The following is a 17,523-nucleotide window of genomic DNA, read 5'->3' on the forward strand; positions in this document are numbered from 1 at the left end:
GTTCTGGTCTGATCCAGGTTTGGTCCTGGTCTGATCCAGGTCTTCTGATCCAGGTCTTGTTCATTTCTGATCCAGGTCAGGTTCTGTTCTGATCCAGGCCTGGTTCTGTTCTGATCCAGATCATGCCCTGGTCTGATCCAGTTCTGGTTCTCTTCTGATCCAGGTTTTGTTCTGGTCTGATCCAGGTTTGGTCCTGGTCTGATCCAGGTCTTCTGATCCAGGTCTTGTTCATTTCTGATCCAGGTCCTGTTCTGGTCTGATCCAGGTCTGGTCCTGGTCTGATCCAGGTCTGGTTCTGTTCTGATCCAGGTCTGGTCCTGGTCTGATCCAGGTCTGGTTCTGTTCAGATCCAGGTCTTGTTCTGGTCTGATACAGGTCTTGTTCTGTTCTGATCCAGGTCTTGTTCTGGTCTGATCCAGGTCTGGTCCTGGTTTGATCCAGGTCCTGTTCTGGTCTGATCCAGTTCTGGTCCTGGTCTGATCCAGGTCTTGTTCTGCTCTGATCCAGGTCTGGTTCTGTTCTGATCCAGGTCTGGTCCTTGTCAGATCTAGGTCTGGTTCTGGTCTGATCCTGATCTCGTCCTGTTCTGATCCAGGTCTGGTCCTGGTCTGGTCCTGGTCTGATACAGGTCTTGATCTGGGCTGATCCAGGTGTTGTTCTCTTCTGATCCAGGTCTGGTCTTGGTCTGATCCAGGTCTGGTTCTGGTCCTGGTCTGATCCAGGTCTGGTTCTGTTCTTATCCTGGTCTGGATCTGTTCTGATCCAGGTCTGATTCAGGTCTGGTTCTCTCCTGATCCAGGTCTGGTCCTGTTCTGATCCACGTCTTTTTCTGTTCTGATCCAGGACATGTTCTGGTCTGATCCAGGTCTTGTTCTAGTTTGATCCAGGTCTGGTTCTGTTGTGATCCAGGTCTTGTTCTGTTCTGATCCAGGTCAGGTTCTGTTCTGATCCAGGCCTGGTTCTGTTCTGATCCAGATCATGCCCTGGTCTGATCCAGTTCTGGTTCTCTTCTGATCCAGGTTTTGTTCTGGTCTGATCCAGGTTTGGTTCTGTTCTGATCCAGGTCTTGTTCTGTTCTGATCCAGGTCTGGTCCTGGTTTGATCCAGGTCCTGTTCTGGTCTGATCCAGGTCTGGTTCTGGTCTGATCCAGGTCTGGTTTTGGTCTGATCCAGTTCTGGTCCTGGTCTGATCCAGGTCCTTCGATCCAGGTCTTGTTCTGTTCTGATCCAGGTCTGGTTCTGGTCTGATACAGGTCTGGTTCTGTTCTGATCCAGATCTGTTTCTTGTCTGATCCAGGTCTGGTTCTGTTCTGATCCAGGTCTGGTCCTGGTCTGATCCAGGTCTGGTTCTGTTCTGATCCAGGTCTGGTCCTGGTCTGATCCAGGTCTGGTTCTGTTCTGATCCAGGTCTGGTCCTGGTCTGATCCAGGTCAGGTTATGTTCTGATCCAGGCCTGGTCCTGTTCTGATCCAGGCCTGGTTCTGTGCTGATCTAGAGCTGGTTTCCTCTGCTGGTTTCTCTCTCACCAGAACTTTTATGTGGACTAAACAGGCAGACTCTGGTCCTCCAGAGAACCGGGTCTCTGTTCAGTTGCACATGAACTCTGGTGTGAATGCAGACAGAATTTTATGGACCAAAAGGGAGGAAATGATATAAACCAGCCCAGTAGGAAGTGAAGCGGCAGGAACCATCAGGACGTTTCTGGGTCGTCTGGGTAAAGGGGGAGCTACAGGAACGTCTTCAAAGAAGATGGTCAGAGGACAAGTGGGATCAGCCTCTTTTCTTCTTCTGCTTTATCCTGTCCTGGTCAGAGCTGGTTGTGGACAATAGCGCCTCCAAGTGAGCAGCTATAGGAACTGCGTGATTTTTCCCTGCAGCCTCAGCCTCCAGTTCTTTGCTGTGAGTGTTTGACAGCAGAGTCCTCAGCTCCCAAAGACGAACTGATGCTGATCCCCACGTCGTGTGTTGAGACGGCTGAACGTGTTTCACATGAGCTGTAAGATACAGAATGACGCCGCTCCGCTTCTGTCTCCTCAGGACCCTCCGGCACAGCCTGAGGACCCCGTGGGATTATGGGAGGAGCAGATTGAGGAGAGTCCCACATCAGGAAGGTCAGAATTGTCTGCATCGATGCAGATGTGGACTTGGATCCAAGCAGTAACGACCTGTTCTTGATGTTCTTGGTAGACCTGCAGCAGCCAATGCCAACAAAACCCTGAATCTTCCCCAAACCAGCATGGATGGCCTCGCCGTCGTGAGCAGCTCCAACCCGGATGTGTGCAGCAGTAAGATCTGCATGTCTGTGCATTACTGCCCCTCTTGGAAGTGGCTTCTGTGACAGCCGTCTTTTCCTCAGGTAGCGCAGTCGCTGGGAAGAGCCTCTCCAGCCAGGATGCTCGTGCTGCCCCCCCTGCAGCCGCCGGGCCGCTCTGCAGCAGCCTCAGGGACAAGGTGGAGCGTCTGTCACTCATACTCTCACAGACAGGCTGCTCGGTGTGTGTGAGCGGTCAGTCGGTGCTCTGTCCGCAGAACCTTCAGGCCGGGCCCAAGCCGTCTGTCTCTGGTGAAGCCAGTGCTCCCAACAGTGTTGGTGTGGAACCTGAGCGTCACCATCAGGAGAAAACTCTGCTTCTCAACAGCACCATGGAACTGACACAAAGTGACACGGCTGAGATCATCAGCGTGGAAAGCAAACCCAACAAAAACAGCCGTGTCTGGAAGAGGAAAGCCACGGGAGAGCCGGATCCAGTCTGCGCTTCCAGTGCTGCCTCACAGGGCCCTGTGGGCTCAAAGCCTCCTGAGGTTCCACAAACCCACCAGCACCAGAACCCATCAGGTCCAAGAGCTCCTGAGCCTCCACTGTCCACAGCCTTCTGCAGGAACACAACCGTTTCTCGCATTCCCAAGAAAGCTTCCAAGAGCAAATCCAAGGCCTGGGAAACGGCCTCGTCGGATGTGGAAGATTACTTCAGCGATCCTACGGTTTGGATCTCGAGGTCCGGCAGAGGAGATGCTGAAGAAGCAGAAACCCGCGCTAAAGTTCACCGCCAGAAGTCCAAAAGCAGACCAAGGGTGCTCTCAAGGACACCCCGACACCAAGCAGCGTCTGCACCAACCCAGGAAGACAAGGCCCTCAGGCTGGAACAGAAACCTGAGGAGGAAGAACGAGGTCTGGTCCAGAAGGAACCGGCAGAGCTTCAGTTCTGCGAGGAGCAGGGAACGTCTCAGGAACACAATCTTGTGGAGTCGAGGAAGACTCATCACAAACCGAGACGCAGGAGAACAAATGTCATCTCTGTTTCTGGGAGAGGCGCTTCTATGGCGTCAGACCTGGGTCCGGCGGTACCTGCAGAACCCCAATGTGAGGCTGAGGAGCTGCTGGCATTCCCAGATGACGCTGTCAGAGCTCGCGGGTCAGAACCGAAGGCTTACAAGCAACCCTGCAGCTCAGGGAAGCGCTTGCTGGTGGAACCTTCTGCCTCAGGCCCCAAGGCTCAAAAAAGCAAGAAGACCCAAAGAGAAGAAGCAGAAGGACCCAAAGCCAGGGTTCTGAGCCACCAGCAGAGGAAGGCCGGTCACCATAGCAACAAGAGCGGGAGCCCTGAGCATGCAGCATGCACTGGTTCTCTGGATGAATGTCCTCCCTGCAGCACCCGTGGTGGGGGCTCGGCCGCTGTGAACCTCACTGCGGCAAAGGCCAAGGCCCAAACGCAGACCAGACATCTGCGGGAGACGTTTGTGGTCTGCAGGCGGAGAACGAGGGACACAAGAGAGAGCGCCACCCTCAGCAGCTCTGCAGCGTTGGGCGCCCCAACTGCTGAGGATTTGCTGATGGATGAGCTGCCGCCGTGGCTGCTGAATACCAGTGAGGTGGAGCTAAAGTCTGCTTCGCCGCTCGCCACGCCCTGCACCCTGACGCAGAGCAGACTGGACCTGACAGAGGAGTCTGCTGTCAGCGTGAAGGACGCTTCCCCAGGTGCAGGAACCTGTCTGTCAAAGGGTCTGACCTCTGAGAAACGCAGCACTGTGCTTTTTACAGACAGACTTTTCTTTATGTTTCAGCAGGAAGAGTCTTGACGACAGTGACCAATTCTGCCAGCAGCCCGGCCTGCTCCCCCGCAGGCAGAGGCAGGAGGAGGCGCAGTGCGGTCAGCTACAAGGAGCCCGCTCTGAACAGGTGAATGTGCTCCCGGGAAGGCCGGACGGTGTGAACAGATGCATAAACGCTCACACGCATGCACAGATGCTCACACGCATGCACAGACGCTCACACGCATGCAAATACGCTCACACGCAAGCGCAGGCACTCACACGCATGCGCAGACGCTCAGACGCATGCGCAGGCGCTCACACGCAAGCGCAGACGCTCACACGCAAGCGCAGACGCTCACACGCATGCGCAGACGCTCACACGCATGCGCAGATGCTCACACCCATGCGCAGACGCTCACACGCATGCACAGACGCTCACACGCATGCACAGACGCTCACACGCATGCACAGACGCTCACACGCATGCCGACGCTCACACGCGTGAACGGATGGACAGACGCTCACATGCATGCACAGACGCTCACATGCATGCACAGACGCTCACATGCGTGAACAGACGCTCACACGCGTGAACAGACGCTCACACGCATGCACAGACGCACACACGCATGCCGGACGCTCACACGCATGAACAGATGGACAGACGCTCACACGCATGCACAGACGCTCACATGCATGAACAGACGCTCACACGCGTGAACAGACGCTTACATGCATGAACAGACGCTTACACCCATGCGCAGACGCTCACACTCATGCGCAGACGCTCACACGCATGCACAGACACTCACACGCATGAACAGATGAACAGATGCTCACACGCATGAAAGACGCTCACACGCGTGAACAGACAGTCACACGCATGAACAGACGCTCACACGCATGAACAGACGCTCACACGCATGAACAGACGCTCACACGCATGAACAGATGGACAGACGCTCAGACGCATGCACAGACGCTCACACGCGTGAACAGATGGACAGACGCTTACATGCATGAACAGACGCTTACACGCCTGAACAGACGCTCACATGCATGAACAGATGGACAGACGCTCAGACGCATGCACAGACGCTCACACGCGTGAACAGATGGACAGACGCTTACATGCATGAACAGACGCTCACACGCATGAACAGACGCTCACACGCATGAACAGACGCTCACACGCATGAACAGATGGACAGACGCTCAGACGCATGCACAGACGCTCACACGCGTTAACAGATGGACAGACGCTTACATGCATGAACAGACGCTTACACGCGTGTACAGACGCTCACACACATGTACAGACGGTCACACGCATGGACAGATGCACAAATGCTCACACGCATGCTCAGACGCGTGAACAGACGGTCACACGCATGAACAGACGCTCACACGCATGCACAGACGCTCACACGCATGAACAGACGCTTACACGCGTGAACAGACGCTCACACGCATGAACAGATGGACAGACGCTCAGACGCATGCACAGACGCTCACTCGCGTGAACAGATGGACAGACGCTTACATGCATGAACAGACGCTCACACGCATGAACAGACGCTCACACGCATGAACAGACGCTCACACGCATGAACAGATGGACAGACGCTCAGACGCATGCACAGACGCTCACACGCGTGAACAGATGGACAGACGCTTACATGCATGAACAGACGCTCACACGCATGAACAGACGCTCACACGCATGAACAGACGCTCACACGCATGAACAGATGGACAGACGCTCAGACGCATGCACAGACGCTCACACGCGTGAACAGATGGACAGACGCTTACATGCATGAACAGACGCTTACACGCGTGTACAGACGCTCACATGCATGAACAGACGCTTACACGCGTGTACAGACGCTCACACACATGTACAGACGGTCACACGCATGGACAGATGCACAAATGCTCACACGCATGCTCAGACGCGTGAACAGACGGTCACACGCATGAACAGACGGTCACACGCATGAACAGACGCTCACACGCATGAACAGACGCTCACATGCATGAACAGACGCTTACACGCGTGAACAGACGCTCACATGCATGAACAGACGCTCACACGAATGAACAGACGCTCACACGAATGAACAGACGCTCACACGAATGAACAGACGCTCACGTGCATGGACAGGCGCTCACACGCAAGAACAGATGCAAAGACGCTCACACGCATGAACAGACGCTCACACGAATGAACAGACGCTCACGTGCATGGACAGACGCTCACACGAATGAACAGACGCTCACGTGCATGAACAGACGGTCACACGCATGAACAGACGCTCACACGCATGAACAGACGCTCACACGCATGAACAGACGGTCACACGCATGAACAGACGCTCACACGCATGAACAGACGGTCACACGTATGAACAGACGCTCACACGAATGAACAGACGCTCACGTGCATGGACAGGCGCTCACACGCATGAACAGATGCAAAGACGCTCACACGCATGAACAGACGCTCACACGAATGAACAGACTCTCACGTGCATGGACAGATGCTCACACGAATGAACAGACGCTCACGTGCATGGACAGATGCTCACACGTATGAACAGACGCTCACACGCGTGAACAGATGGACAGACGCTTACACGTATGAACAGACGCTTACACGCGTGAACAGACGCTCACACGCGTGAACAGATGGACAGACGCTCACATGCATGAACAGACGCTCACACGCATGCGCAGACGCTCACACCCATGCGCAGATGCTCACACGCATGTGCAAACACTCACACGCATGAACAGATGGACAAATGCTCACACGCATGCTCAGACGCGTGAACAGACGGTCACACGCATGAACAGACGGTCACACGCATGAACAGACGGTCACACGCATGAACAGACGGTCACACGCATGAACAGACGCTCACACGCATGAACAGACGCTCACACGCATGAACAGACGCTTACACGCATGGACAGACGCTCACACGTATGAACAGACGCTCACACGCATGAACAGACGCTCATACGCATGAACAGACGCTCACACGCATGAACAGACGCTCACACGCATGAACAGATGCTCACACACATGAACAGACGCTCACACGCATGAACAGACGCTCACGTGCATGGACAGACGCTAACAGGCATGAACAGATTCAAAGACGCTCACACGCATGAACAGACGCTCACACGAATGAACAGACGATCACGTGCATGGACAGGCGCTCACACGTATGAACAGACGCTCACACGCATGAACAGACGCTCACACGCATGAACAGACGCTCACACGCATGAACAGACGCTCACACGCATGAACAGACGCTCACGTGCATGGACAGACGCTCACACGCGTGAACAGATGGACAGACGCTTACATGCATGAACAGACGCTCACACGCATGCGCAGACACTCACACCCCTGCGCAGATGCTCACACGCATGTGCAGACACTCACACGCATGAACAGATGGACAGACGCTCACACGCAAGCACAGACGCTCACACGCATGAGCAGTGCTCACACGCGTGAACAGACACTCACACGCGTGAACAGATGGACAGACGCTTACATGCATGAACAGACGCTTACACGCGTGAACAGACGGTCACACGCATGAACAGACACTCACACGCGTGAACAGACACTCACACGCATGAACAGATGGACAAACGCTCACACGCATGCTCACACGTATGAACAGACGCTCACACGCGTGAACAGATGGACAGACGCTCACACGCATGAACAGATGGACAGACGCTCACATGCATGAACAGACGCTCACACGCATGCGCAGACGCTCACACCCATGCGCAGATGCTCACACGCATGTGCAGACACTCACACGCATGAACAGATGGACAGACACTCACACGCATGCACAGACGCTCACACGCATGAACAGTGCTCACACGCGTGAACAGACGCTCACACGCGTGAACAGATGGACAGACGCTTACATGCATGAACAGACGCTTACACGCATGAACAGACGGTCACACGCATGAACAGACGCTCACACGCATGAACAGTGCTCACACGCGTGAACAGATGGACAGACGCTTACATGCATGAACAGACGCTTACACGCGTGAACAGATGGTCACACGCATGGAGAGATGCTCACACGCATGTACAGACGGTCACACGCATGGACAGTGCTCACACGCTTGAACAAACGCTCACACGCGTGAACAGATGGACAGACGCTTACACGCGTGAACAAACGGTCACACGCATGAACAGACGCTTACACGCATGCGCAGACACTCACACGCATGAACAGATGGAGAAACGCTCACACGCATACTCAGACGCGTGAACAGACGGTCACACGCATGAACAGACGGTCACACGCATAAACAGACGCTCACACGCATGGACAGACGCTCACACGCATGAACAGACGCTCACACGAATGAACAGACGCTCACGTGCATGGACAGACGCTCACACGCATGAACAAATGCAAAGACGCTCACACGCATGAACAGACGCTCACACGAATGAACAGACTCTCACGTGCATGGACAGACGCTCACACGAATGAACAGACGCTCACGTGCATGGACAGGCGCTCACACGCATGAACAGATGCAGAGACGCTCACACGCATGAACAGACGCTCACACGAATGAACAGACGCTCACGTGCATGGACAGACGCTCACACGAATGAACAGACGCTCCCGTGCATGGACAGACGCTCACACGAATGAACAGACGCTCACGTGCATGGACAGGCGCTCACACGCATGAACAGATGCAAAGACGCTCACACACATGAACAGACGCTCACACGCATGAACAGACGCTCACACGCATGAACAGACGCTCACACGCATGAACAGACGCTCACGTGCATGGACAGACGCTCACAGGCATGAACAAATGCAAAGACGCTCACACGCATGAACAGACGCATACACGAATGAACAGACGCTCACGTGCATGGACAGATGCTCACACGTATGAACAGACGCTCACACGCGTGAACAGATGGACAGACGCTTACACGTATGAACAGACGTTTACACGCGTGAACAGACGCTCACACGCGTGAACAGATGGACAGACGCTCACATGCATGAACAGACGCTCACACGCATGCGCAGACGCTCACACCCATGCGCAGATGCTCACACGCATGTGCAAACACTCACACGCATGAACAGATGGACAAATGCTCACACGCATGCTCAGACGCGTGAACAGACGGTCACACGCATGAACAGACGGTCACACGCATGAACAGACGCTCACACGCATGAACAGACGCTCACACGCATGAACAGACGCTTACACGCATGGACAGACGCTCACACGTATGAACAGACGCTCACACGCATGAACAGACGCTCATACGCATGAACAGACGCTCACACGCATGAACAGACGCTCACACGCATGAACAGATGCTCACACACATGAACAGACGCTCACACGCATGAACAGACGCTCACGTGCATGGACAGACGCTCACAGGCATGAACAGATTCAAAGACGCTCACACGCATGAACAGACGCTCACACGAATGAACAGACGCTCACGTGCATGGACAGGCGCTCACACGTATGAACAGACGCTCACACGCATGAACAGACGCTCACACGCATGAACAGACGCTCACACGCATGAACAGACGCTCACACGCATGAACAGACGCTCACGTGCATGGACAGACGCTCACACGCGTGAACAGATGGACAGACGCTTACATGCATGAACAGACGCTCACACGCATGCGCAGACGCTCACACCCCTGCGCAGATGCTCACACGCATGTGCAGACACTCACACGCATGAACAGATGGACAGACGCTCACACGCATGCACAGACGCTCACACGCATGAGCAGTGCTCACACGCGTGAACAGACACTCACACGCGTGAACAGATGGACAGACGCTTACATGCATGAACAGACGCTTACACGCGTGAACAGACGGTCACACGCATGAACAGACACTCACACGCGTGAACAGACACTCACACGCATGAACAGATGGACAAACGCTCACACGCATGCTCACACGTATGAACAGACGCTCACACGCGTGAACAGATGGACAGACGCTTACACGAATGAACAGACGCTCACACGCATGAACAGATGGACAGACGCTCACATGCATGAACAGACGCTCACACGCATGCGCAGACGCTCACACCCATGCGCAGATGCTCACACGCATGTGCAGACACTCACACGCATGAACAGATGGACAGACACTCACACGCATGCACAGACGCTCACACGCATGAACAGTGCTCACACGCGTGAACAGACGCTCACACGCGTGAACAGATGGACAGACGCTTACATGCATGAACAGACGCTTACACGCATGAACAGACGGTCACACGCATGAACAGACGCTCACACGCATGAACAGTGCTCACACGCGTGAACAGACGCTCACACGCGTGAACAGATGGACAGACGCTTACATGCATGAACAGACGCTTACACGCGTGAACAGACGGTCACACGCATGGACAGACGCTCACACGCATGTACAGACGGTCACACGCATGGACAGTGCTCACACGCGTGAACAGACGCTCACACGCGTGAACAGATGGACAGACGCTTACACGCGTGAACAGACGGTCACACGCATGAACAGATGGAGAAACGCTCACACGCATACTCAGACGCGTGAACAGACGGTCACACGCATGAACAGACGGTCACACGCATAAACAGACGCTCACACGCGTGAACAGACGCTCACACGCATGGACAGACGCTCACACGCATGGACAGACGCTCACACGCATGAACAGACGCTCACACGCATGAACAGACGCTCACACGAATGAACAGACGCTCACGTGCATGGACAGACGCTCACACGCATGAACAGACGCTCACAGGCATGAACAGATGCAAAGACGCTCACACGCATGAACAGACGCTCACACGCATGGACCGTCGCTCACACGCATGAACAGACGCTCACAGACATGCACAGACGCTCACACGCGTGAACAGACGCTCAACACGCGTGTACAGACGCTCACACGCATGAACAGACGCTCACACGCGTGAACAGACGGTCACACGCATGAACAGACGCTCACACGCATGAACAGTGCTCACACGCGTGAACAGACGCTCACACGCGTGAACAGATTGACAGACGCTTACATGCATGAACAGACGCTTACACGCGTGAACAGACGGTCACACGCATGGACAGACGCTCACACGCATGTACAGACGGTCACACGCATGGACAGTGCTCACACGCGTGAATAGACGCTCACACGCGTGAACAGATGGACAGACGCTTACACGCGTGAACAGACGGTCACACGCATGAACAGACGCTTACACGCATGCGCAGACACTCACACGCATGAACAGATGGAGAAACGCTCACACGCATACTCAGACGCGTGAACAGACGGTCACACGCATGAACAGACGGTCACACGCATAAACAGACGCTCACACGCGTAAACAGACGCTCACACGCATGGACAGACGCTCACACGCATGGACAGACGCTCACACGCATGAACAGACGCTCACACGCATGAACAGACGCTCACACGAATGAACAGACGCTCACGTGCATGGACAGACGCTCACACGCATGAACAGACGCTCACAGGCATGAACAGATGCAAAGACGCTCACACGCATGAACAGACGCTCACACGCATGGACCGTCGCTCACACGCATGAACAGACGCTCACAGACATGCACAGACGCTCACACGCGTGTACAGACGCTCAACACGCGTGTACAGACGCTCACACGCATGAACAGACGCTCACACGCGTGAACAGACGCTCACACGCATGGACAGACGCTCACACGCATGGACAGATGCTCACACGCATGGACAGACGCTCACACGCATGAACAGACGCTCACACGCATGAACAGACGCTCACACGAATGAACAGACGCTCACGTGCATGGACAGACGCTCACACGCATGAACATACGCTCACAGGCATGAACAGATGCAAAGACGCTCACACGCATGAACAGACGCTCACACGCATGGACCGTCGCTCACACGCATGAACAGATGGACAGACGCTCACATGCATGAACAGACGCTCACACGCATGCGCAGACGCTCACACGCGTGTACAGACGCTCACACGCATGAACAAACGCTCACACGAATCAACAGACGCTCACGTGCATGGACAGACGCTCACACGCATGAAGAGACGCTCACAGGCATGAACAGATGCAAAGACGCTTACACGCACGAACAGACGCTCACACGCATGGACCGTCGCTCACACGCATGAACAGACGCTCACAGACATGCACAGACGCTCACACGCGTGTACAGACGCTCACACGCGTGAACAGATGCTCACATGCGTGAACAGACGTTCACACGCATGCACATGTCTTGCTGCTGAGTGTTTGGTATCTGCCTCTCTCTGATTTTCTCCCTTTTTGCAGCAAAATCAGGCGTGGAGACAAATTCACCGACAGCACCTTCCTGAATTCTCCACTGTTCAAGGACAAAAGGCAGAAGAAGCAGAGGAGGAAAGCGGACTGATCCCTGTTGGTTTCTCTCTAAAGCTCCTCTTTGTACAAAGTAGTTTTTTCTTTTTGGTTCAGAACTGAAGTCTTTTTTTATCGTGTTTGAGAATAAACGTCATTTGAGCACGTAAACCGCAGCTTCCTGTTTGTACGCTAGTGGTCTCTGGGTAAAGTAACAGGACAGGAGGTCAGCTGTGAATTATTTACCTGCAGCTGCACACCTGATCCCCGCGCCCCCCCTGATGCGTACCTGCACAGGTGCAAGGATCAGTCTCCCGCTGGTGTCAGCAGCGTCAGGTGTGCTGAGCTCCAGCAGCTGCGGCGCTTAAACCTGCCTCTTCCACGGCTTTGTGCGGTGAGTACCGCGATCCCGCCTCTTGAGACAGGGTGTTCCAAAAAAACCGAGGGATTTTAATATAACAAAAGGTGAAACTAGAAAACCAACTGACGGGTTACACAGAGGACCAGGGTAGCAGACGGTGTGGACCAGCATAGAGGAAGGCAGTGACTAGACACACAGACTCACAGGACTGACCAGACACAAGGGAAGGCAAACTCCAACCAAGACAGGCAGGAACCTTCAAAATAAGACAGGAAGATGAATCCAACACAAACACAACTTGGGCCAAAGCATGGGCCGGAGCATGGGCCAAAGCATCCATGCTCCGGCCCTTTCTGATCATCCACTGTAAGACAAATAAATCCATTAACATCTTTGTTTTCCTGGTCTGAGCTGGAATCTGGATCAGAACTAGATGGATGGATATTGTTCATCAGTCTGTCTTCACTGCTAATCTAAGGGGCTGTAAGCTAGCATGAGACAGTGTCAGGGAGAATAGGCTACCTGCTCTGGCTTACTTCCATGTCACTGATCCCGCCCACAACTCAGGTGAATTTCTGATGAACTCCTGCTGCTCTGCAGAAACTATGCCCTAGATCAGTGTTTTTCAACCTTTGTTGAGCAAAGGCACATTTTATCCTTGACAAAAATCTTGCAGCATACCAGCATCCAAAAAATCAAAAAGGAGAAACTCTATAGTCTGTATTGATGTACAGTCCCTCTGCAATGTTTTTCTAAAAGTTGTAATAACAGTTAAGTTAGTTTTGAGTAATAATTTTCAACCAAATTATTTGACATTTTACCCTGGTAGTTGTTTTCCCTCCAGTTTATTAACATGTCATTTTATTTTATTTTATTTTTATTAACTTGTCCTGTCCAACAGCTGGGCAGACAGATGAGAGCTGAGGGCCTCTTGGGTTGGACATATTTTACTTTAACAAGAGGGGTTATTAATCTTCAGACAAACCAAAGGTATGTCTGAATAAACCCCTTTTGGAATTGAGGCCAAACTTTATTGATTTCAATCATATTTGAAAATCTTTTGTGTTGGACCGGACGGAAAAGGAAAGAAGGGAAGAAGAGAGAGGGACGTTAAAGAGGGGGGGGTAAGAGGGGGATAATAGGAGGGGGGGGGGGTAAAACCATGAAGCAGCATAAAGCAACAAGTTTACTGGATGTTTATCATAACGGTAAGGTTCAAATGCAGTACAAAAAGGGCGGGGCACTCAAATGTTATCAACACACCTGCTGGCTGAAAAAAATGTCCACATGTCAACATGCACACAAAACAGATAGTGTTCACACACGCATACTTATGCCTTTGAACCAACTAGTGTGAAATATTTTATTCAATCAGGTAAACTATTAGTGCAAAGGTGAGCTAACACCTGTGCTCAGGTGAGTGTTTATATTCTTCTAAAATGGATGGTGGAACGTGAAAAGAAGGAGGGAGAGTGCCCAGCCATCTCCACACCAAGACCCCCGCCACAGCAGCAGCGGCAGCCGGAACTCCCCAACGCCACACGGCAGCAGGCATAGAACAACCACCACCCGGGCGATCACATCCGCCACCCAGGCCAGGACCAGCAGGACTGCCGCGAGGCCCCCAGAGCCAGAGAGCAGGGAGGCATGGGGGGAAAGAGAGTGCCGCCCCAGCCCAACCAGGAGAGCAGCCCCCACGCCCGGAGAGCCCAACGCAGGGCCCCACCTGAGAATGGTGCCCACAGCCCCAGACGAGCACCCCATCACCACCCAGGAGTTCTGGGCATCCCCCCGCCCCAACCCCAGGTACGAGCCAGGACCCCCCAAGTGAGACCTGCTCTGCACTCCAGGCAGCCACCCACCCGGCCCACGGTTGGTCCAGCAAGGAGCAAGGCAGGGGCCAGCCGTCCCCACCCAGGAAGGGGGCCCACAAGGGCTGTGCCCGACCAGGCTCGGGCACAGTTGGAAATTTGGCGGGGCCCAGCACTCAGGGACAAGGGCCAGAACCCGCCCCTCAGGGATACGGACACCCCCGGCTCAGGTGTAATGTGAACCCCCCTTTTGTTAAAGTTTTATTCGTTTTTTCTTTTGTCTTAATCGAAGATGAAGTCTTTGAAAACTTTAACAAAAATGTTTTATTTCTTTTTAGATGATTCAATTGTTTCAATTTAGTTTAATTGTGTCTGTTTCACCTTCATCCTGTTTCTTAAATGTTGTTATTGCTTCTTCTTAAGTTTAACATGTAAAATAATCCAGACGTTATTAGAAAAGTGTTTCAGGTAGAAAGATGACTTGGACCAAACTCTGGGATGTTTGGCTGTTAAGAAACACAAACCTGGAAGGAGAACTAAACTGTTGACCTCTGACCTCTGATTTCATCAAGAAGATTGAAAAACTGTTGGATGTGTGTTCGTTGTGGTTTAAGACGTTTAACAGGGAAGACTCATAGTAGCACAGAGATGCTGTCACTTTAACCCAATAGATAGATAGATAGATAGATAGATAGATAGATAGATAGATAGATAGATAGATAGATAGATAGATAGATAGATAGATAGATAGATAGATAGATGACTTTATTAATCCCACAATGGGGAAATTTCATTTATCTGTGGCAGCAACACGACATTCAGAAACAATCTATATAATATAACATCAACAAAGGACATCACAAATTACATTTATATTAGATAATTAAAAACATTACTAAAATTATCATGAAAAATTATTATCAAAAATGAGACTCCCATTAAATAAAGAAATAAATATCAAATAAATACAGCTGCAAAAGTGCAAAAAACATGCGGTCTGCAAAACATGCAAACTGCAAAAAAACATTACAAACTTCTTCAAAACACAGAAACAACCAACGAAGTTCACACCAAGAACAAAAACAAACAACTGTTCAGGAACAAAAAACAACCCAAAATTGAAAAACAACATCATCATCATCAACATCATCACTACATCATGGGAGATGTAGTGATGGGAGACAGACTCTCTTCTCTGAGCTTCATTGTTCTGTTCTCTTGTTCCACGGTCTGACACCGGATTCTGTGGAAAGCTGCACCGCTAAAGACGAGCTTTAGCTGGTATTTCTGTTGGAACTGAGAGACTTTATGAGCAGAATCAGAACAAGGAAGTGAAGACTTTAACCACTTCTGATTGGTCAGACTGGTGACGTGTGATTAAGCCTCCAAGAATGATTGGCGGAGACAGTTAAAGGGGCGGGACTTTTCAGAAAACGACTTTAGTTGCAGCTAAATCGCGGTACCGTCATTCTTATCAAAATGTCTTTAATAGAATCAAATAAACAGAAAGAAAAAAGTATTTTATGGTCTTCTATGTTCCTAACTACTCAGTGTTTTATCAGGGCCTGTTTGGATGAACACAGAGCTGATATCCTGGAGATGGAAAACTTTTTTACATCAGTGAATGGGTCCTTTTCCACAGCACACCTGGGGGGTATTCCAGAAAGCAGATTATGCTAGTTACCACGGTAAGTTTGAGGCTAAGGAAGTGGATAACCTCAGCTTTCAGTTCCAGAAATGGAGGTATGTTTCAGGATATGTCAAGTTGCCATGGCAACTCATGCTCTGAACATAACCTGATCTGGAGCAGGTTTAGTTGAAGGTTAGTTTGTTTTCAGAGAGGTGAAGCAGCATGGCGTGTCCATTTGAAGATGATTTAGTGGATGAAGAAGCTCAGATAATACTATTTCCACCATGAGAGGGTGATAAGACCACATATGGATGTTGGAAAGATAAACTTTATACTTTGATCTTACTTAATTATTTGCCTCAGTAAAAATAATTTTTTTAGTTAAGTCAGCTTAAAAATAACACGTAGTTATCAGACAGTTATTTCACTTTCATTTACATTAATTTCAATTAAGTAGGTGTAACTTTGGTGCTCCTGTTAGATCGGCACCGCATATATATAAATCAAAATCGGCCCTCTCACCCTCCGCGGGTGGTTTCTCCTCCAAGCTCGGGTCCTCTATCAGAGGCCTGGGAGCTTGAGGGTCTTGTAGTATCTTAGCTGTTCCTGTTCTTTTCTGGACTGAGAGGTCTGAGGTCTTTCCAGGTATCTGTTGTAGCCACTCCTCCAGCTTGGGGGTTACTGCCCCCAGTGCTCCAATTACCACCGTCACCTTCACTTTCCAGGCTTTCTCCAGTTCTTCTCTGAGTCCCTGGTATTTCTCCAGTTTCTCATGTTCCTTCTTCCTGATGTTCCCATCGCTTGGCACTGCCACATCCACCACAACGGCTTTCCCTGTTCTTTATCCACCACTTCAATGTCTGGTTGGTTCTCCATTACCATCCTATCAGTCTGGATCTGGAAGTCCCACAGGATCTTTTCTGCACACATGTTCCTGTATATTATTCCAGCCACTTGATTGTGGCCCTCCATGTATGCTTTACCTGCCAGGATCTTACACCCTGCAGTAATGTGCTGGATTGTTTCAGGCGCCTCTTTACAAAGCCTACACCTTGGGTCTTGTCTGGCGTGGTAGATCTACACCTTGGGTCTTGTCTGGTGTGGTAGATCTACACCTTGGGTCTTGTCTGGTGTGGTAGATCTACACCTTGGGTCTTGTCCGGTGTGGTAGATCTACACCTTGGGTCTTGTCT

At 51.7% G+C, this 17,523-nt stretch overlaps 1 protein-coding gene across 3 annotated transcripts in view; it reads left to right on the forward strand.

The window, feature by feature from the left end:
• LOC101165452 (shugoshin 2) overlaps positions 1–12,704 on the forward strand; it is a 40,666-nt gene extending 27,962 nt beyond the window's left edge. The window contains exons 5-10 of one of the 3 annotated variants that reach the window (XM_023951022.1): positions 2,038–2,111; positions 2,188–2,285; positions 2,357–2,451; positions 2,530–3,976; positions 4,063–4,177; positions 12,484–12,704. In XM_023951022.1, coding sequence (XP_023806790.1) covers positions 2,038–2,111; positions 2,188–2,285; positions 2,357–2,451; positions 2,530–3,976; positions 4,063–4,177; positions 12,484–12,583 — 1,929 coding nt within the window. In that variant the 3' untranslated portion in view covers positions 12,584–12,704. Of the gene's footprint in view, positions 1–2,037; positions 2,112–2,187; positions 2,286–2,356; positions 3,977–4,062; positions 4,178–12,483 lie in introns of all 3 variants that reach the window. The other 2 variants (XM_023951020.1, XM_023951021.1) reach the window with 2 other exon arrangements.
• Positions 12,705–17,523: the final 4,819 nt, after the last annotated feature.

The sequence above is a fragment of the Oryzias latipes genome, chromosome 21 (genome assembly GCF_002234675.1).
Source record: "Oryzias latipes chromosome 21, ASM223467v1".
NCBI classification, from domain to species: Eukaryota; Metazoa; Chordata; class Actinopteri; order Beloniformes; family Adrianichthyidae; genus Oryzias; species Oryzias latipes.